The 22,420-nt window shown below is 47.0% G+C and overlaps 1 protein-coding gene and 1 long non-coding RNA gene across 4 annotated transcripts; one reads left to right on the top strand and one right to left on the bottom strand.

The window, feature by feature from the left end:
• Positions 1-8,029: 8,029 nt before the first annotated feature.
• LOC142402767 (uncharacterized) lies at positions 8,030-14,115 on the bottom strand. The gene is made up of 4 exons (XR_012773475.1): positions 13,154-14,115; positions 11,763-11,967; positions 10,013-10,886; positions 8,030-9,420 (listed from the first exon to the last, which is right to left on the bottom strand). It is a non-coding gene; the product is annotated as an uncharacterized LOC142402767 (long non-coding RNA).
• On the top strand, positions 12,601-21,370 carry SLC46A2 (solute carrier family 46 member 2). Of its 3 annotated transcripts, none has more exons than XM_075488583.1 (5): positions 12,601-12,804; positions 13,586-14,767; positions 16,367-16,450; positions 18,123-18,279; positions 19,775-21,369. In XM_075488583.1, exons 2-5 carry the CDS (start codon positions 13,690-13,692, stop codon positions 19,830-19,832), a joined length of 1,377 nt encoding a protein of 458 aa, XP_075344698.1. In that variant the 5' UTR covers positions 12,601-12,804; positions 13,586-13,689; the 3' UTR covers positions 19,833-21,369. The 3 variants fall into 3 exon arrangements, with proteins under 3 accessions (XP_075344698.1, XP_075344697.1, XP_075344699.1); XM_075488582.1 differs by lacking the exon at positions 12,601-12,804 and adding an exon at positions 12,881-13,074 and having other exon boundaries at positions 19,775-21,370; XM_075488584.1 differs by lacking the exon at positions 12,601-12,804 and adding an exon at positions 13,359-13,499.
• The last annotated feature ends 1,050 nt before the right edge of the window (positions 21,371-22,420 follow it).

Raw genomic sequence — 22,420 nt, 5'->3', positions numbered from 1 at the left:
ATCTTGCTCCGTACTGACATTATCTGAAGGAAAATACTGTAGCATTGACGTGTTTGGCATCCTAAAGGTGGCATCCTTGTCATGACTTACTTATCAACCAGTTTCAACAATACCTGGCTTTCTGTATGTTAACCACTTAAATGTTATCCTGCTTCTGTTTTATAGTGACTGTGAGGCCTACAATGCAAGTATATAATTATTTTCTCATTAAAACAGAAACCTGTGTTGTGTTTCTATAAAGCTGCCTGTTTCTTCACATTCTTGCGGGAAGGCGTACCCCCGCAAGCATCACGCGGCTGGAGGAGAGTGGCTTGTCTCCCACCTCCCAAGGCGGTCGGTCTCCCTCCCTTGACTGCTTCTGTCTTTTTGTCTAGATGCAGGAGAGATCTCTTCCTCCACTCGCTGCCAGCTGCAGATGCAAGAGCATCCCTGAGTATTGCTTTCCCATTAATATGCTTCTGGAGGGTTGCTGAGGCCAGATCTGCTTCGTGGTGAATTGCACAAGCTTTCTTACCTTGCTTCCTTCACACCTGCAGGATCCCTGCCGTCCTGCGTGGCAAAGCACGTCATTTCAGCCACTCATCCGCTCATCCATTTCTCACATGCACAGCTGCAGCAACCAGCCGCTTGCCCCTTGCCGCAGCCCCTCACCCCCTTTTCGTGGTCAGCTAGACCAGGAGAGACCCCATCCCTCAGCCCTGCTAGGAAGCTGCCGTGATGTTTGCCTGCAAGAGCTGGAAGGTGCCAGTGCGCCGGGTGCGTGGCAGCTGAGGACCGGCCGCAGGGACTTGTTGGGAACTGGGCAGGTTCACGCCAGCCTCTGCCCCTTCCTGTGCCAGGAAAAGGAAGGCATTTAATTATAACGCTGCTCGGCAGCCCATGGGAGGAGGCTGAGGACACCAGTGATTTCAGTGGGAGTTGGCTAGGGCCAAGCACAGCAATTCAGTCCGTGCCCTCCATAACACGAGCCCTCCTCTCCCTTGTGCACACAGTATCAGAAATGCCTATGGAGAAAAGTCAGATGTGGATTTCCTTTCCAGTTAGTAAATACTGCTGGAAGTCAGAAAACAGGTTAGAAAACAAGCCTGCTAATTTATCCACCAATTCTGGTCTCTATGAAGAAAAAGATGTTATTGTCTTTTCAACACAGAAGAGGCTTTCTGTCTTCCTTTGCCTTTCCTTGCCCTATGCTAAGAGTGATAGCACATTGGGCTTACTGGCACGCAGCGGGAAAGGGAACTCCTTCTAGACCTCTCCTTTGGGTTTTCTGGGAATTAAAAGCAGAAACTGGACACTTGCAGGAGAGCACTTAGACATTGCAAAACTAACGCAGTGATGCCAGCGAGTGGCAGCAGCTCAGGAATTTTTGCAATGTGTTCTGCTGTTACCAGCTGTTGGTATTTGTTTAATAACACACACTTAGGACATCTAAAATCCCTGTCACCCCATTGCGTAGCCAAAATGGCATGCACCAAGCTTTAGAGAATTTTTACAAAGTAGTTAAGGAGTATAAAAGAGGCATTTTATCCATCATTTCTGGCATAGTCCCATATAAGTTTAAGGACTGTAAAAGCCATTTTATCCCATATACTTATCCCACTATTTATCCCATATAATTATGCCACTACTTATCCCACATAAGTAGTTAAGGGCCGTAAAAAAGCCATTTTATCCTCATTTCTGGCGTAGTCCCATATAAGGTGAGGATATTGCACCTCTAATAGTTGTAGGTGGCTTTAAGAGGCCTCACCACAATGGGAAAGCAAATGGAGAGGCAAAGGATCTCCTCTGCAGAGGTGGGTTTGATTAAACTGCTTTAAAAGGAGGGAGTGCATTCAGTACAGTGTTTTCAGTTGCGAGCGGGAACAGGAGATTAAAAAAAAAAAAACCACAAACAGGGTTTGTAGTGTAAGAAAGCCAAGTCAGAGCACGACAAGCTGTAGCAGGGGAGGGACAGGGCTAAGCAGGACCAGAGCTACAAACATTAGCATGGACATTCGCACTAAAGATGACTTTAAATTATGTTCTAGTTACTGAATTGACTAGGAAGGGTAGTCCAGGAAACTATTAGCAGTGTGTGGGTCCAGCCCTGCACTCCTCCCCAGGTTGAAGTCTGAACAGCGTCCCAGTGTTTCACATGGTGCAAGACCAAGGGGCAGGGGATGCCCTGTCACATCAGCAATAGGACAGGGGGGAAAAAAACCCAAACAAACAAAAAAAAAACCCCAAACAACAACAGAAAAAAACCCCGAATGCCATTCAGATCTCAGTGTCTGCTGCTAGCTCTGGCTGAGCCCTGGTTAATTGGCAACCTAACCCACTGCTTTATCAATGGGGTCTCCAGGAAGAAAGCTTTTACAGTAAGCAATAAATGTGGCATCAGTGTGAGAGCTCTTGCTCAGTGCCAGGCATGTGTCATCTCTGCAGTGAATTCAAGGCAGTGTGCCACCAGGAGCTGGAAATGTTTTGGGCCCTGTTCCAATCTAGACTGTGGCAGTAGTGGTGAGAAAAATCGATGAAGGAAGAAAAAAAGGTGTGCAAAGCTCCTTCATCACATTCTCCATTACTGCAAACTGCACAGGAAGGATTGCATGGCACGGATTTGTGCAGTAGCAGTGACATCTGGAGGGCGGATTGCACTGACCACAGGAAAACCTTAATTTCCACGGATGTCCCCTGGAAGCCACATTCTGGGAGCAGCCGATACCCAGGACGGACATGCTGACTGATGCTTTGGCATCAGTCTCGGGGCCCTATGAGTGCCAAGCCCACGACGATGGCACCTGTGTTACTAACACAGCAAGCCCTCTTGGGCTCAGCAAAGGATCAGGAAGAGAGCCATGGCACATCTCACAAGCTTCCCACGGGGAAATAGTTGGGTTGGGGACCCCAGAAAATGCTGCTGTGCTTAGCATGCACACCCAGTGCCCTGGGCATGCCTCCTCCCATACAAGCTTCTGGGGTGCACCAGAAGTCCCAGCCAGCCCTTGTTGGGAGCAATTGCAAACTCTGTATTGCCTCAGCAGGCAGCTTGGTGGAGGGCTGTGGCTGGGCATACAAAACACTTTGCAAGGGGCCATGCTGCACTGAACTCGCTGTGGGGACTGTTGCTGGCTGAGGTGGTGTGTGCAGGGCAGGGAGGAAGAGCAGGAGGCTGGAAACAGCTCCACAAAGACAGCAGGGTTTCACACTGGGCTGCAGCAGACAGACCAGAGCCATGCACTCCCCCTTGGGGCGTCACTGACGACAAGAGGCTGTGGCTCAGGTGAGGCAGGATGCTTATGTACAAATGGCCCCAACAAGCACTTCTTCCTCTTGTAGCATCTGGGAAAGCCGAACTCTCTTGGCCTTACCTTAAAATGAGCATCAAGTCCTCAAGCTGCAACTGAAACACAAGAAGCCAGGAAAATGCTAGCAAAAACACATGGATGGTGACATAACCCTGGTGAAGCAGCACCTCGCACCACTCACGCAAGGCTTCAAAAGTGTTGCAAGCAAATAACCAGTCATTAGAAAGGAGGGAAGAGCTTGGGTCCCTGCAAAGCGTCATCTACATGGAGAAAGGTGGAGTTTCCTGATACACAATGGGAATTGACTTGCTGGGCAGCTTTTCACCCCTGCATTGCGTGGAGGAGGCAGAAAGTATTCAGCCCTGCTTAATTGGAGTGAAAGAAGGAAGGTGCTACAGTAGGGTGCTTGCTCACTCCCTGGTAAGGCTTGTTTGCTTCTAGAAGCGTGGCTTTGGGGTACAGCACCAGCCCAAGGTGGACCCAGACTTTCACAGCATTACCCTTTCTGGCTCCCTGCCATCTCCTTGCCGTCTGCTGTTCCCTTCTAGTTTCCATATGATGCTATCCGCACCCAAAACATGGCTGTTTTCAGGCAGCAAGACTAGATGGCTCCCATGAGCACGGGTATCTCACCCTGCTTCCACTGAGCCTCACGGGATGGAGTACACCCTCGATCAGACCAAGTCCCCAGCCACAGGTCCCTGACTGACTGCCACTGTGTCCTGGTTTCAGTTGAGATAGAGTTCATTTTCTTTATAGTGGCTGGTATGGGGCTATGTTTTGGATTTGTGCTGAAGACAGTGTTGATAATACAGAGATGTTTTAGTTGTTGCTGTACTAGTCAAGGACTTTTCAGCTTCCCGTGCTCTGCCAGGTGCAGAAGAAGCTGGGAGGGGACACAGCCAGGATAGTTGATCCAAACTGACCAAAGGGCTATTCCATACCACATGACGTCATGCTCAGTATATAAAGCTGGGGAAGAAGAAGGAAGGGGGGGACATTTGGAGTGATGGCGTTTGTCTTCCCAAGTAACCGTTAGGCGTGATGGAGCCCTGCTTTCCTGGAGATGGCTGAACACCTGCCTGACCCTGGGAAGTAGTGAATTAATTCCTTGCTTTGCTTTGCTTGCGTGCGCGGCTTTTGCTTTCCCTATTAAACTGTTTTTATCTCAACCCTCAAGTTTTCTTCCTTTTGCTCTTCCGATTCTCTCCCCCATCCCACCGAGGGGGAGTGAGCGAGCGGCTGCGTGGTGCTTAGCTGCTGGCTGGGGCTAAACCACGACACACTGCAAGGCCCCATCAGCCTCCAGTCAGGCTCCATCCCAGGCTCGTTTCCCCTCCTCAGTATTTAACTGGATTTACACTTCTTTGCCAAAGCACCGCATGGAAGATGGATAAACCAAGACCCATGAGACAAACCTGACGCGGACCAGATCCAAATGCACCAAAGCACTTAGATACCTAAATACCTCTAAAGATCTTGTTCTTTGAGGGCTACACAGCACTGAACTCAGCTGGAAGCTTATGGCTTGTGTCAATGCACTGTGAAGTGACGCGGGTATGTTAGTGGGGTTGACTTGAAAGGGTGTTGGGGGAGAACCAGGTGGGAAAAAAAAACCCTTCTCTTGGTTGCATTACTCATGCAAAAAGGGGCATGATTACAGCTTTGTTTTTAATGCTGTGTTTGATGAAAACAACTGAGCCAAGCTCCAGCCATGGAGTGCTGCAGAGAAGGCAAACTGAGCTTGTATGAGGTGGAGAGAGCTGTTTTTAAAGGGAAAGTTAATTGCAAGTTGTGGGACTTTATGTATAAAGAAAGTGAAAATTTCTGGCAGGAATGGAAGCGGAGGGGGCAGGATAAGTAAAGCAGGTCAGAGGGGAGTGGTATAAATAGTGGAAAACAGAAAGATAAACAGGGGAAAATCTTGCTGATGGGAATTTTTCATGCAGGGAGCCATTTCTGAAGCCAGCTGAAAGCACGCTCAGCCAATGTTTGAGCAAGGATGGAAGCTATATGGAAAAAAAAGCATATTTACCCAAGCTCTCTGGAAACCAGGCAAAAAACTCTGCCAGTTACAGCATGGGTTTCACATGCTGCCAGGTCCAGACTATGGTGGTGCAGGACCAGATTCAGCTCAGCTGTCCTTCTTGGCCACTGTTTGCTGAGTCAGTCTTCAGCAGAAGGCAGTCAGGAAATAGGTGAATGATATCATTGCTCATAAGCCCCATAATTTATTGACGTGTGGACTCTTTGAGTTTATAAATTAAAAGATAGTCAATATAGTCTGTCTAAGCTTTGCAGGATGTTTCCAAGGAATTTATTATCAAGATGCCCCAGCACTAAAGGATCAAAACAGCATTTCAGTGCCCCAAAGGGCTCTGTTTGTCAAATCTTCCTTAATCCCTTGTTCCCTTCCTGTATAGAAGTATTAAATCAGTGTGTTTTTAAATGTCGGGGAGGTCACTCTCTGGGTTTACTCTGTAGGCATCTGCCTGCTTTGCCCTAGGCTGCCCTTGCTATGTGTCCTTGCAGAGGGTGCCTGAAAGCTCATGGCCAGACATGACCTGTTAGCTGGTAACAGCTCCCACTGGCATCTTGGAGGTGACATCCAACACAAAATCCCTGAAGGTGTTGAACTGGGATAGCTACTGACTCTTGGAAAGTGGTGGTGTGGAAGTGCACGGCATCTGGCAATGAGAGGCACGAGCCCACATCACCTGCACGTGGTCCAAGCCCTGCAGCAGCAAAGCAACCTCATCTACAGCAGAGCAAGAAAAGCAAGGTCTTCTGGAGGGAAGAGCATGCAGTTGACATGGCCCTCAGCCATGTCGTCTTGATTTTCAGCAGACAAGAGTGTCCCAGGTCCTGCAGCAACTGGGAAGTTCATCAGGAGTTAGCAGTCCTTCAGGACGTGACTGCAGCTGGCAGTCCTCCTTTCAAGGGCATCACTGGCACTCAGCTGGTGACAAAAGTGCACTCTGCAAAGCCACGCTGAAATGGGTAAAGTGTTTGGGAGATGTCTCCCCATTGCCCCTGTGCAGTTAGCAGGAGGTATGAAACCACTTGGAGGAACTTGCCAGGAAATGCAGAGGTTGTAGTGGGAAGAAGCAGTGCTGCTCTCGACCAGTATGGGCAGTTCAGCCACTACACAATGGGGTATAAAAGCGAAGTCTTAGTTCAGCAAAGCTTTGAATACCCCGGAGTGCTGAAATGAAGGGGCAAGGGAATAGCAAACACCAGTTACAGCAGCTGTCTTGCCACACAGCGTAAAATTTACAATTGTATATATTTATTCATGCTTGTTAGACACTGAAGAACTGCAGCCTGGAAAATGTTAGCAGCAACAATATTGCTGGAAAACTGCCCGGACTTTCTTGTTTCCCTGATACCTTTTACCCAATACCCCTCTTCAACTCCAAAATTTCCTGCAGATAAAATGGGACCATTCACAGAAAGGAGAAATGGCGCAGTATTTTAATTCCATTAATGTCTTTTTGTACACATACTGGACTCCTAAGGATACACAAAATCTGTGAAGGCTGTTCATTCACTAGCTGCCTGGGAGGGTGCTAGCTAAAATTCTCCTGAGTAGCACACACAGAGACCTGCATTGCCCTATCTACATGAGCTTTCTCCAGGCCCTGGAGCTTTCTCCTGGAGCACCTTGTCTGATGCAGAGTTGTGGGCCTGGGGAACCCCAGACACATCTGCCCTCTGTGTCGAGTGGAGGTGACACCTCTGCATGGGGTTGCAGAGCCTCAGCAGCCCTTGCTGCTTTCCAGGGTGGGCTCCTCCAGCACCGGGACTGCAGCTTGCCCACCCAGGCACATCTCTGCTCTCTTGTCTGAAGAAGATTACCCCATTTATGCCATTTTCCACTAGTGCCCTGCAGCAAAGCGGGTATGGACATGGTCCCCCGTAGCCTCCCAGCCACTCTCATGGAGGATGCTGGCACCTTTCTCTGCTGTCCCAGGGACCTCTCCACCCTATCAGTCCAAAACAAGTGCCCCACTCTCAGGCTGCAAGCTGGATAATTAGCCAGGTGTGGCTGTGGCACGTGTTAAAAAACAGGGTTATACCTCCTCTGCAGTGCCTCGTGATGCCAGGTTGCCTGGAAGTCCTCAGCTGGCACTGGGGAGTGTTTGCCGTGAGACAAACAGTGATACTCACTGCCACGCAACCTCGTACCCCGAAACCACCTTGGGCTGGGCTCAGCAGCCACCACCAGCTGCGCTGAGGGGCTTGCGAGTGGTCCATGGAGGACCTGCCTGGCTCTGAGCACATGGTGCTCTGTAATCAAGGAAAGGGTTAGAGAGCTTGTTACCAGGTTTCTTGTGTTTTTTTTTATTTCTGAGCCGCAGAGGTTCAGTAAACATCCCCCACTGGAAGAGCTGCCACATGGAAAAAGAGGATGGTGTGGCTCATAAATGTCACCAGAGTGTGCTGCAGCATCTGCAGCTTTGGGGTTGTGTATGCTGTTTCTTGGGGTTTTTTAAACAAACAATGTGTTTGACAGGATGTTGTGCATAAAATAGCCTGGAAAATTTAAAGACCCAAGTGACTAACACCATAGCTAATGTTCTTGCCAATTTCTGTGCTCAGGACCTAGCCCAGCAGAGTAAACAGAGAGCGGCTGTGAGGAGTGAGTTACCATCTGCCTGCTCTGAGTGTCCAGGGTGGATATCACTGCGGCTTACTGCAGGTGATGGCTTCGGCACTTGTTTTACCTGCCTTCAAAATGTAAATTTAGCCATGCAGGGGGCTAACCGGGGATCTGCCAGGTGAAAACAGCTGGATTACCAGGCAAGAGTGTCTCCAGAAGAACTAAGATTTAAAGAAATATTTTATCTTCCCTCCTCTCCTCAGAAAGCACTATGCCTTACACCAAGCACAAGGCAGAGCCTGTATCTTTAAGCATTTACGATGCTTTTGATTGTGTCCACCTCTCACCCTGGAAAATGGGGTGGATTCATCCCTTTTCTCTCCACTGTCCTGATGTCCTCTGCCAGCTGCTGTTCTTACCTGCATGGAGCCGCAGGCTTATGGAGAGATACTCATTCCCTCTAATTGTACCTGGCTAGGGCTGAGTTATCCAGCAAAGGTCCTACCAGCCCAGAAAAATCACCGCTCCTCTTTCCCTTGCTCTTCTTTTCGTCTTCCCCCGCTTCATGCCACAAGGACAGGTGGCTTACTATTTATTTTTCCTCCTTTATTCTGCCACGTTAACCTTTCCAATATGCTCTGTGTATAGTCTTCCCCTAATTCACCTCCACACTTAACACACAGTTCCTCTCCAATCTCATAAATCCCAAGTCAAATTTACTCACATACTCCTTCTTCTACAGAGCTTTTACTCACCCTTAATGCCTTTTCTCAAACTTATTATTATTTAAATGTGTTTGCAGCCTTTTCAGTACCCATTCACCATTGCCATAAAAGTTTCTAGACCTACATAAAAAACGAAGATGTGAAGTAGGTAATCAAAATTATTTCTAAATAGCTTTGGAGAGCACTTGGCAAGGGAGGGCAGTTTTTGGTTTTGAACTGAGTTTTTACAGATTATTGACTGTAGTTCATTCAGTAGTGTAATTTTTTAATAGTCATGTTTTTGCTATGGTTATTTCATTCTTCCAGACTGTCCACTTTTGCTTTATTCAACATAGGATTGCTTAAGCTGTAGTTCTAGGATAGTTTGTTTCATTCCATTTCTCAAGTCCACTGCTGTCTGCACGCTCTTGAAGTTTGCAATGCTTCCGTGCCAAACCCATATATACTGACAACAATTTTAAAAAGACATGAATATTAATGAAAAGGAGGATGCGAACACAAAAAGAATCATTTAGCACCAGGATTATCTGGGGCTTATCTAAGAACTACAGCAGGATTTGTTCTGTGGTCCAGCTGATCAGGCAGACACCAGGTACTGCAAGAAGCTTTTTTTCCTGCTTCCATGGAGAGGATTAATGTTAAGGCATACGGTTAGCTGTCAGCACTATTAATTGCCTAAATTCCTCAAGCTAAAGAAAAAAGAAGCCAACTCAGGAAAAAGTATGGGTCGAGGATGCTGTGTTTTGTCTTTCCAGAAGAGGGAGAAGCCCACAGGAGACTCTAACCAGGTAAGCAGGAAACTCTGAAATGAGAAAAACAGACAAAAAGGTGACATGTGGGGGTGAAAGCAAGACAACGCAGGTTTCTGGTGCTACGTGGTCAGCCAGTGTCTGTCCCAAAGGAAACTGGACACTGCTGCTGTTTCCAGCGCCTCGCTGCCCTCCCGTGTTGCTCTCAAAGCGGTGGGGAATGCCAGCTTCTTCCAAGGAAAGGCTGGTGGACCTTCCGTACCCTGGCATGGGGTCACCCCTCCTCACCGTGCTTCACGTCAGTGCACCCCATGAGGTCTCTCCGTGGAGCAAATCCATTTCCCAGCTTTTTTTGCAGCCTGCACACTGCCCTGGGCTTTGCTCGCGTGGGGCAATGGGTGAGGCCTCACAAATTGGGGAAGGAGGTCCCATGTGCTTGCACCGTCTGTGGCCTGGGCTTCCTCTTCCTCCCATGAGCAGCAGAGCAAAGCAGATGTCCCCATAGGTGATCTCAACATGTCTGGTGGTGCTGCAAAACCTCCTGAATGCCGGGCTGCTGGCCCAGGGGTCTCGGTGTCTGAGGCACCTCAAGGTGCACCTGTAAGGGCATGGTCCTGCGTTTTATTACGGCAACGGTGGACGTACCAGCTGTTGTGCTACAGACACAGGCACCAGCATCGTGAGTTTCCAAACAGCCTGGATGTCGTTTTCCAGAGCCGCTGAAACAAGGCTGCTGGGTTGGCCTTTGGCATTCAGGCATTAGCATCTACCGTTGGCAGCTCTGGATCTGACGAGACGACTGCCCTGGACCAGGATGCGGCATCCCTATGGTGAAGCAGCAGCTGCCAGGAGCCGCTCCCCCTGCCCCATGCACCCAGCTTTCTGTGCAGCCTCCGCTCCCCCTCCATCTCCCCCAGCTCTGCAAGCAGAACCACGTGCCTTGTGAGGACAGGGGCCATAGATAACTAAACGTCAGCCAGCGAGCAAGCCAACCTCCCAAGCCACAGAGAGAAAGAGCACAGCTTGGTGGTAGCACAGTCTGTGGTCATTTATGACAAAGATGTATTTTCCGAAGGAAAACAGCCGTCACCAAAATAGCTGCTTCTCCCCAGTGTTTTCAAACGGCTGTCCCTCCGTCCCGTGCTGTAACGCGACCGCAGCTCCATCTGGGCTCAGACCCAGGCGCTTCCCAGTCCCCAGTCCTGTTTCCCTGCCTTGCCACCACCACGAAGCCACAGCGTGCATCAGGACGATCTGCACGTACGAAGGAGGAGAAGGAGTTACAGAGCTGATTTACCACCTCGGAGGAGAAATGTCTTGCCAGCCAGAGACTGGAAATCACAGACCCCATCAGCAGGCTTAGGCGAGGGAGATGAAGAGGGCTTACGCGCCCACGTTGGATTGCAGTCCCGGATGTCAAAAGGACCTTTTCACATGAGGAGTGCTGAATACCAGGCTCCAAAATGCTGGAACCTGCCAAGCCCAGCTGCCCCAGCATACTGAAATCCCTACAGCAACCCTGTTCAGAAAGAAAAAGTGATGTAGCTGTCATAAATGGTTAAAAAAAAGGAAAAGCAATACCGCATAGGAATGTATAACATCGCCACAGGGAGACATTTAATGCCTTTATTTGGCCAGACTGACAAATGTCCAAGAGCTGGTGCAACATGGCGCTGACCTGGCCTCTAGTGGGTCACCAGACAAGAAAAATGTAGAGATTTTTTAGAGAAAAAATGCCCTAAAACAACATATTCCTTTTCCAGCAGGCTACACCAGTGTATTTTTGCTTTTAGACTAGTCTCAGTGATTCTGTAGGTGCATTTTTCTTAAATGTCAAGGGCCAGACTCTTAAGGCTCTTAAGGTTCCACTGTGTTTATGCTGCACAAGCGTATTTTAAAGTGGATGCAAATGTCCCTATAAATATTAGTAATATGAGAACTGGGCCCCATGGAAAAGCTGATGCTAGAGAATAGTAATTTTGAAGTCTTTGTGGCATCAAATTAATATGGCATTCATGAAAAGTAATTTGCAGTGGGAAATATTCTGAGGCCTGGGTTAAAACTCTTACTTTAGCACTCACTGTTTTGCAATTACTGATGTGAAATTACATCCTTCCATGAGAACTAGTTCTAAAAAGTACATTTAATGTGAATGAACACTCAGAATATCCTGGAAACATATATGTAAGTCATGAGATCACTACTGGCATTTAGCACAGTTCATTAGCTATCTAGGCCTGAATAGCATTAAGCATAACACAGTATCGCCTAAATGACAAGTGTCAGATGAATAAGCCAGGCAGCCTGTATATGCAACAAATTGCGGAGGAAAAATATCCCTTATTTAAGAGTTGAGCAGACCTGCAGTCCCTCAAGCGCAGTGCCTGTAACATACCTCTGTACTCCAAGATAACTAATGTCCCAAATTGAAGCTTGAATGGGACGAAGTCATTTATCTTTCCCTCTAATGTCTGGTGGAAGAGACAGGGCTCCCTGGGTGAAGCGAAACGTGGCAATTCCTCTGGTTGTGTTTGTTGCTTAAACTGGTCACAGGCTGATGCTTTGGAGCTTTCAGTAAGGCTGGCTGGAATTTTTATCCTCTGGAAATATGCCAGGGTTTGGAGAAAAAGATTTGTCCCACTTCTAAATAAAAACTAAAGACACTAGACACTTTTTGCAAAAAATCTGGGGAAAAAAGCGCCAACTGTTGGAACAAGCCACGTTATATTTTACAGCTGGCTAGAAGTCTTTTGGCCTGACAAAACCCAAATTCTCTGGTGAAACTAAAATTGTCTAGCAGCAAATCATTCTAGCAGAGAATTCCCCACTCCTTTCCCTGTTAGTTCTTGGGACTTTTTCCCTTGAATTGAAATATAAAACAAAAATCATTGCACAACAAAACTAAGAGTGAAAAAATGAAACTCCTGAGCCATGAGTGCACAGGCATTGAGTAAATGTCACCTGAATCAATAGAGAGTGCAACAGATGGAGGTTTTAACATTGTTCTTGGAAATTAATCATTAATTTATTTTTTAAAGTAATCATCATAAATCTTCCTAGAACAGATTGTTATTCTGCCTGTTATGATTCATTAAACCAGTGCAGAATGAGATCATTATCATTTAAGTTAGCATTTTTGAGGCTGCCAAATATCCGCCAAGTATTTCCTGCAGCTGGAACCACAAGCATCTTCCTTGGAGCTGGCAGCCTGCTTGCGCCATATCCTGCTCCAGGAGCTCCTCGTGCCGCTGGTCAGCCACACCATCGTGCCTGCAGGCACCCCGAGCCGCCTGGGGCAGGTCGCTTCGCTTGGCCCCCTGGGCAGCAGCAAAATCAGAAGGTGACTTCAAGCTGCAAAGCTGTGTGTGGCATCAGCACCTGCGGAGGGGCACAGCCACCGCCCCGAGGAGCTGGGACTGGAAGACCCTTCCCTGGAGGTAGGCTCTCACCCACCCCAGCCTCCAGCTCAGCTGGCCGATTACCGGGGCACAGCAGTTGCCTGCGCCTTTGGATAAATTGGGACTTTTCTCCTCCTCTTGGAAATTCCCATGTTGTAAAGCCAAAGGACACAGCTGGCAGAGTGGCAGCCGTGGGAGGCAGGTTACCAAAAATAGGCTTTTTCCCATTTCTTTTTGGTGCAATTTCCTGACTGCGTTATTGAAACAACAATGACATAAGGGGCACGATGCAGCAGCAGATGGGAGCAGGTAAGAGCAAAAGAGCCAACAAGATATTTGCCTAGAAGAAAGTGAAAAGAGCTGGCGGTAAGGGGAATTCACAAATTACCCGACAAAAAAGCACACAGCCATCCCCTGCCCCCGCAGCCTCTGAGAGTCCTCTGACACATGAAGGATGCCAAAAGGGAAAAAAAAAAAAAAACCCAAAACAAACAAAAAACAAACCACCACCCCAAATTGCAGCAATTACTTGTTATGGGCATTTTCGCTTCTTAAACTGGGAGAGAGAAATTCCCCTGGGTCATCTGACCTCTGTTGAAACTACACCAGGAAGAGGAGCAGCAGCAGCTGGCGAGTGCAGGGCGTTCTCCAGCTGTACAAAAGCCTCTCCTGTGTGAGCTGGAGATCAGAGCAGCACAGGGATGTGTGTGCGTGCGTATACGTAGCAAGGCGAGGTGCAAATATTCTCCCAGCCAGATCATCTCTTGCACAACTGTCTGACTCTGTGCAGCCCGGCGGACCTTTCGTTTTTGCTCTACAGATCCTCTCCAAGCATGCCTCCAGAGCAGAGCTTCTGAAGAGCCATTTCCTCCAGCACATCTCCCTGAAAACAGCTCTCCCCAAGAAGAGGCGGCTGCCGGCAGCATGGTGGGGGTGACAGCGATGAGGACATGGATTGAGCCGGTGGTCGCCGGTTCCCAGGTGGCCAGCGCCTTCTACGACACGGCGCTGCTGCTGGTGGTGAAGAACTACTACAACCAGACCAACGCCACTGCTCCCTCCCATGCACTGGAAGATGCTCAGCAGAAGGCTGTCTCTAATTTTTATATCATCTACAACCTAGTCCTGGGCCTGAGCCCGCTGGTGTCAGCCTATGGCTTGTCCAAGCTGGGGGACAGGATGCATCGGAAGATCCCCATCTGCTTCCCTCTTCTCGGCTACTTGGGCTCCAAAACTCTCCTGCTCCTCCTGATCCTGCTGGGCTGGCCAATTGAGGTGATGTACGGGGCTGCTGCCTTCAATGGGCTGACGGGCGGTTTCACCACGCTCTGGGCAGGCGTCATGGCTCTGGGATCCCTGGGCTCCTCCGAGAGCAGGAGGTCTCTGCGGCTTATCATTATTGAGCTGGTGTATGGCCTCGCTGGCTTTCTGGGAAGCATGGCATCTGGCTACCTCTTCGTTGGCTTCAGTGACCGCTATCAAGAGGGCACCGTGCTGGTGGGCTGCAGCATCGCTTGCTATGCTTTCTGCCTCCTCTACAGCATTTTTGTCCTGACAGTCCCCAAGCCAGCAGCTTCCTCTCCAGCCAAAGCCAAGAGTGCAGAGGAGGTGGGCAGCCAGCTGCCAGCCCACAAAGAAGCAGCAGCAGCAGCAGCAGCAGAGAGTTCCCAACCTTCGGCGAGCAGCAGTTCCACTCCAGGATCTCCCTCAAAACTCATCATCATCATGCTGTTTGTGGCAGCAATCCTCTATGACCTTGCCGTGGTTGGTGCAATGAACGTACTCCCACTCTTCTTGCTCAGGGAGCCTTTACGTTGGAATGCCGTGCAGATCGGCCACGGCAATGCTGCTGGGTACGTGATCTTCATCACCAGCTTTCTAGGGGTATTTGTGTTTTCCAAATACCTGAGGGACATTACCATGGTCATGATCGGAGTGGCATCCTTCAGCGCTGGCATCCTCATCATGGCCTTTGTGCGGTGGACGTTCCTGTTCTACATCGGTGAGTCACACAAGCGAGAGCACCCTGAGAAAGGGGCTGGGGTGTTTCAGCATCTTTTGCACTGCCTCACCACGGGTTTCAGAGCAGGGAGCTCAGCAGACCGTCACACGAGCGATTCCCAAGAGGGCTTCGTTATCATTCCCCTCTGCCCACATCTCACTTTGTACCCCTTAGACTGAGCACCCTACAATATCCAGAGGACACATACACTCCTGCCAAGGCTTCGTTTAAGGCTGGTTAACTTGTAATTTGTCACTTGGTCATAGCCCAGATCTGAGCAGGGGAACAATGCTCACACTGTGGGGGAGTGGGAATTCTTTCTGGCTACCTGTACTAGTCGGACCACACTGCTGCATTAATGGGAAGCACTGGCTTTTTGTGAGACAAGGCTTAAGGCTACAACAGAAACTGGCAAAGGTTTCCTATTAAGCAAACATCTTAAGATGTGATTTATTTTTGTTATATTAAGGCATTTATGGCTGATGGGAAACTTAATAGTGAAACATCGGAGCTGCTTTAGCAACTAAAATATCATGAGAATGTAGTGTACAAATCTTACACTATGTATAAATGGCCAAGGGGCAGGTAACAACAGATAGGACAGCATCCCACGACAAAGGAAAGGCAAGTTTATTTTTGGGAGGTAGCAGGAACACAGAAAACAGAACTCCAGAACTGCATCCATTGTGGCAGTGAGATGGACGATTCATATCTGACAAACAGAGTATCGTGTGTTGCATGGCTTTGAGATCTTGCTTCTGAAAGTGAGAAAAAGATCTAAGAGAAATGGCCTGAAGTGATTTTTCTGTCTGCCCCTACAGGGAATGAGAAATTGAAAATCAAACAAAGTTATTCTAAAGGGAAAGATGGTAGGATATTTTATTTGTGTACAAAGCCAAACACTGAGTGAAATTTTTAAAAGATTTTGTTTGTTTAGGCAATCAGGCTGGGGAACGAAAGATAAAAAATTAAAATAAAAAAATGCTTGTTTAATATTAAGTCCATCATGAATGCACGCTGCTACACAGTGTGCAGGATGCTTATTCCCTGCATTGCAGGAACACCTCGGTACACTAGACATGGACCAAGTATTCACTGAGGTTGGTTCTGCTGACAGGAAGATAATAACAGCTCCCTAAAAGTTTCCACACTAGAGAAAGCCTAAAATACTGCATATCAGAAGCACTGGGATAGAAAACAGCTATAGTGTTATAAAGGCAGTGTTCCTGCCAAGGCCGTGTAGCATGAGGTCCTCTCTCTGCTGGTTAGACTCAAATCATCGGCCTCACTATCTCAAAGGATAGTGCTATATTCCATCCACGCTGGGATTTCAGGCTGAGACCAAGAGATCACGGCTGGTTTGGGTGAAGCACCTCTGCTAGTGGGAGCAATAGGTGGCTCATCTACCGTCGCTTGGATGAAGTGAGGACCTACACTCCTACCAAAGATTTGTACTTCTTTCTGGTACTCAAGAGACAAGAAAAGGTGAAGCAAAGGCCCTGCCCAAGCCAGAAGCACATAGTCTTAAAAAGCAGTGGTGGTTGTGTTGGGAGACAAGGAGCAGGTACTGATGGTAACTACATATTCATTGCATTGCAGCACGGGCAGTGATGCTCTTTGCCCTCATCCCCTTACCAACCATCAGGTCCATGTTATCCAAGCATATCGAAGGATCATCCTACGGTAAGTATTTTGGTTACCTTACTGATCAAAAAACCCTCAAATCCCTCCATTCAGCCTAAGGTACAAAGAGAAAGGTAAGTTATTGCTGCAATCTGTGCTTTGCGTAATAAAACCAGAATAGTTGGTACCACAAACGGGAAGGGAGGAGCAGAGAAACTTGCAGGACAAGATTGTCACATCCAAACTTCTCATCCTCGGTTGTGTCATCATTTATCCACAAAATTTTCAGCACGTGCTTCAAGAGATTACTATCAGTGTGCAGCTCAAAGGCAGGGAAAGTATCTGAGGTGCTGCTCAAAAACACAGTACTCCAGGGAAAACCAAGAGAAGCAAGACATTGGGTTCAAGCACTGTGATACTCACACCACTTATATTTGGCTTCTTTTACTTCCAGTTTTGGGAAGGGTGGATTTCTTTCATCTTCTTTCAGTTATGCTCTCTAAACATGTCTCCAAGTGTTACCTGGCAATTTCTTCCTGTCAGACCATGATTTAACTAACAAAGGATAACCTTTGCATAAAAATTGGCCTGTTTTGGTAAACAGGAGCAGAAATTCTATTAAAAAAAAGTATCAGAAAATAGTAAAATATATGCATCTTACAACACCGTATTGAAGGCTACCATTTTTACCCCAATGAGCTGGATTCAGACACAACAGACAGTACTGGCCATGCATTCAAATAGCACCTCAAGCCCATGACTGCTTGTACCTCCTCCAAACATGTTCCCACAGCCATCCTTTGCATCCTTTTCCCTTCTGCCATACAAACACGACACCGCTCTGTTGCCAGTTCATTCCTACTACTCTACTTGTGCTCCTCAACGTGCTCCATAGCAAACTCACCTACCTGCCACAAACAGCACAGTTCCCACGCCAAATTAATCATTATTATTAATCATAATGTTGTTTTTAACCTCCACCATGAGCCATACAGGCTGCACCTGATTACAGTGGCAGACCAGCTCTCGAGCAGGACCACGCAGCAGAGCAGCCCTTGCCTCCTGTTGTCTCCTTAGGTGTTGGCCACTGGTGCTGTGCGGCTGGGGAGGGCTGCCAGGACAGCAAGCTCAGCGCACAGCCCTGACCTTGCTCCCAGCCTGCACATCCCATCAGGGCTGGGTTACTTCCCCTTCCCCCATTTACCACGACAGCAACAGAAGGGCGCACTTCAGCAGAAAAAGCTGTTTCAACTAGGGTTCAGTTTCTGCCTTTCCTCTGCCCTAAACATCCTACAAATCACACACACCTCCCCATTTCAGGCATTATTATAATTTTAACCCAGTGGACCACTCTTCAAGCCTAGGGCAGAAGCAGACCGTGACTAAAATCTCTCCTGTCCTGAAGATGTTAGCCCAAGACTACTTTCCTACCTCCTGGGGAAAGGAGCACTTATTGCCCAGTTTATTGTTGCTCTTCCAAGCAGCTACCTCTACATCTAGACTGTTTAAGCAGACAGTTTTCTAGTTGGATCTTTTGTCCTATGCCTAAAAGAAGGAAAAGTTATTTAATTCTGGTCTGGAACAGAAGCAGATACAAGCTTATGCCATCTGGCGCTTATGCAGCAATGACCACATCGCTCTTCCACGCAGTAGTGATCCTGGATTCATCAGGGAGGTACCAGAGCTGTTTTTTGTTACCTCCCCGGTAACAAACTGTGTTCTTGTTTTACAGGTAAGGTGTTTGTCCTGCTGCAGCTGTCTTTAGTCACCACGGGAGTAGTGACATCTACAGTCTACAACAAGATCTACCAAAACACAATGAACTGGTACAGCGGCTTCTGTTTCATTTTGTCTTTTCTAGTTGGCTGCCTGAGTCTCCTCCCTTTAAGGTAAGGAATAGGAAGGGTTTTGTCCAAAAGGACATGCTGTATTTTCTCCATGCTTCCTGATTCTAGGTCTAAGGTGTATAATACAGATGGGGGGGAAAAAAAAAAAATTTAAAAAGAAAAAAATTGGAAGAAGAGAAACAAAAATCTTGCAGAAATGAGTTGACAAATATCAAGGAGATTCAAAGAATGAAACTTGCAAGTGATCTAGCCAATGTTTTTAATCTTCTTTTTGTTTAATCTAATATGAATTGCTGTAGGAGGAATATTTGGCAGGGTTTAAGAGCTGATAATCCCAGGGGACAAAGTCTTCACACAAATGTAGTGCTTGCTATTGTGAAAATAGTAGTAAGTAGAATGAGGGAGTAATCCTACACAAAGTAAAACATTTTAAAAAAAATCCATTACAGGTTACTTATTCATTGTAATAGAAAAGAATAATCTGAGTCTCCCTCAGGTGTTTCCTTCAAAGAGAAACCATTATCACATAGTGAAGGAAATGGTTACTTTTCTGATCCAGTGAACTTGCTCAGTCGCTCAGTACACCTACAGAGTGACTGAGAGGTATAATTTCAAGAACAAGTTTTAAGCACAAAACCAGCTTAATTTGAAGAGAGAAAGCTGAAACAGCATCTCTAGCTACTCATCCAGGATTTTTGAAGGATCTCCCTCCAAATGTCACCTTGGCCATCATCCCGTCCAGCTCGCTGCATTACTAGAAACAGCATGACTCTTCCAGTATGAAGTTGAAGTGAATTGTGATAATGTCAGTATTTGATCCATGCAACAACAGTATTTTCATTCAGCTATAAGGCAGGTACTGGATAGGCTAACGTCTGATCCCAGGCAAAATTCTTGCCAAGATTTGCTGTGATGTTTTAAAAAAATAATAGTAGAAAGTCTAAAGGCACTTATGTATACTAACTTCAGTGTTATCACTTAAATAGGAAGAAAAGAAAAAGCAACACTAAGGAAAGCTCCTACACCATCAGCTCTGCCTCCTCCAGAGCACCGAAGGCTTTCTGGGCTTGTGGACACATCTGATGCCTGGTCTCAGCAGGACTATGAGTGTGGGAAGCCACTTCATACTCATCATTCCCCTGGCTCTGCTTTCCTCCTCATATTTTCCAGACATAAGAGTGACTTGTTTCTTACACACAACCCTGCTGTTTAACAGGGTTGTGCATTTAACAGTCACTGCTAGCTACTCAACTGCTTTTTAATACGGGCTCTAAGTAGAAGTTAGCACCATTATCAGCACAAACACGGGTTATTAGGACTTAAAGATGACAAGTGGTGCCAATGTCATTGCTTGTACACAAGAGTAATTTACAGAGAGGCTGGCAGATCCTCAAGAGGAATCACACGAGCACTCAGCCAGCTCCAGAGACTCACAGCAAAGTTTAAGCTAAAGAATTGATGGGGAAAAAGCAAACTGTAGTTTGAGAAAGTAGTTTGCTAGCTCTCTTGTAACCTGCATTTTTATTGCTCTTTACAGCATCGTGGCCATCAAACAACGTTCAACTACTGGCTCCCTTCAGATTCTGACCAAGTGACAGAGGCTGTACCAGCTAAAGCATCTTTTGCTCTTTATCAACTCTGAGCTACCCAAGTGGAAGGTTTGCCAAGCATTAGTCCCCGCAGTTATCATCATTACAAGAAGCATCTCATTTGTGTTTCCATTTCACAACATGCCATGGCCTCTCAGCCACTGAGCTCATGCAGGACAAAGAAATTTGCCCTGTTATTTCTGCAGTACATCATCTTGCGGGGTACCTGCATTGGCTATTGCACACCAGCAGTCTTCAGAGCATTTTGCTTTCCTGCTAGGCTGGTTAGCTATAGCGCAGAGGGACAAGAACAGGGTAGAAATGAAAATGACGTTTCTAGACACATCATTCAATGTGGAAGGGGAAAGCAGAGGATCAGTTTTCCATTAGTTCCTTCTTGTCTGTTCATTCAGAAACCTCAGGGCAGTTCTGTGACTTTGGGTGATGAAGTAGGGGTCCGCAAACCGCGTGCTGCGTGCGCGTGGTCGTCAGCAGGACACACCTGCTCTCCGAGTGCTACAGAAGATGTGTCAGCCCAGCTGATCAATGTTATGTAGAAGACCACTAAATACAGAAATACCACAATTAAAAAAAAAAAAGTAAGATTAAGACACTTTTTAGAATCCATACAATAAAACACTCCTGAACAGATGTTTGCACCCCTGACTTCTGGGAGATTGTCCCACTGTCCCCGACAGTGCTTTAACAGAGGTCATGGGAAGACACCTATGACTCAAGAGCCGATACCGGCTTTTCAGCTCACACCACCAGGACGTGCTACTCGTGTAACAGGTTAAGAACAGGTAAGTGCAGCACACTACTCCTCCAGGCGTTACGGAGGTGTAGGGACACTAATCCCAGGTAATAGTCACCTTGTTACCCCAGCTTTATGCTGGGTTGAAACCCCTACCGAAAGGAACCTCGTACAATACAGCAACTGACATGAGATGTTGTCAGCTAAACCCAAACATGATTCAAGAGACTGGCATGCCCCAGAGGGAGCAGGGCTTTAATTATGTGTCTACTTACATGCTAATTGAATTAACAAGGAATAAGTGGCTTCCAAGCTCCTAGACTAAGTAAAGGCAAGTTAAAAGCCCTTCAGTGACTAAAATAATCTGGAGGCAAATCAGGCAGCTTCAGTTCGAGCCACGGATGCAGCAAGCGGAAGCTGATTACTCACTATGCAACCCCTTATTCTGAGGAAGTTGCTGCCGCCCGGCCCACCCACACACACACTCTTGCAATCTTTCCTCAGCTCCAGGCTTCACTTTCAAGTAATACCAGATGTGCGACAGCAACAGACAGATGACTTCTAGTTAAATCAGCAGTGGAACAGGATTTTAAGGGAAGGGTATTTCTGCAGTAAGACAGTGAGCTGCCCAGCAAAATAAGCGCACACAACATTTCAATGGTGAAGGCTGCAAAAAATGAAAACTTTATATTCTAGGTAAAGGAGTCATCTTTTAATACATTTATTGGTCCATTCCATTAAATTAATTGAGGTAAACAAACGGTGCATTTTAAAAAAATGTACACACTAATAGAGAATTACAAACAGTTTTACCTCAAAGTGTTTTTCTCCATCAATACTAGTTCCATAGTAAACAATGCACAAAGTATATTTATACAGAGATATATGAAAGGGTATAGAAACATGCCAGCACCAGAAGGCAAGACAACATTTCATAGCCTGCGAGTCTGAACAAGAGCACAGTTGCCAGATTTGGTCGAGTGCAGGAAACAAAGGCCTCCTTCCCATTTTTACGTCATTTACTAGCTAATTCACACAGAGACAAGACTTTTCACAGCTTTCATTTTGGTTTTTAATGGTATGAATGGTGACTCTAGTTCTGGTGAGTGGGTTTATAGAGGTTGAAAGCAGAAGAGTCTGGGCAATAAGTCAGCAGGGTTTTGGTCCCAGTACTGACACCTTCAACAAGGAGAGGGATGAGATCCACCTCCACTCACAGCCAGCTTGCCTTCACCTGCATGGCCCAACTCTCCAAACCTTAAGGAGAAACAGAAAGATGCAGGCACAGAGGAAAAGAGAACAAGGACGGTGCTGCTTTATTTTCATGTACTAAAGACAAAAGCCCTTTGGCTGTTTGCTATTGTAAGACTGTCCCTCTGCAATCTGTCTCCCTGTGCAGTGGGAATGTGGCACTGACCCCAACCCTGCTGCTTGATGTGAAGGTATGGATACATATCCCAGCAGCAGAGTTAAGGAAATGGTTTAGCTTCAAAGCATAGAGTACCAAGGCCTTCAAAGTAGTCTAGAACAGCAACTAGCCTTTACCGTTTTAGCACGCCACTTACATAAGGGTGACCTACTTATGCCTTTTTGGAAAGTGCATTATTTTCTGCACAAGTACTGTGCCTTAGCCATGCAACCTTAAAAACTAGCCCAGTTCATTACCGAGTACTTGTACAAGTCAGATACCCCAGCATTACTCCAAAGTGCTACACATAGAATTAAGCATTGCCATTTTATTCCATAAAATTGGTTAAATAGCACTTCCAAAAAGTTTAAAATGCAACATTCACACTGCCAGAAGGCAAGTTTATTCCTGTGATCCCCAGTTTTACTTTAC

This window comes from Mycteria americana, chromosome Z (assembly GCF_035582795.1).
Source record: "Mycteria americana isolate JAX WOST 10 ecotype Jacksonville Zoo and Gardens chromosome Z, USCA_MyAme_1.0, whole genome shotgun sequence".
NCBI classification, from domain to species: domain Eukaryota; kingdom Metazoa; phylum Chordata; class Aves; order Ciconiiformes; family Ciconiidae; genus Mycteria; species Mycteria americana.
This window is presented reverse-complemented; position numbering and strand designations above follow the sequence as displayed.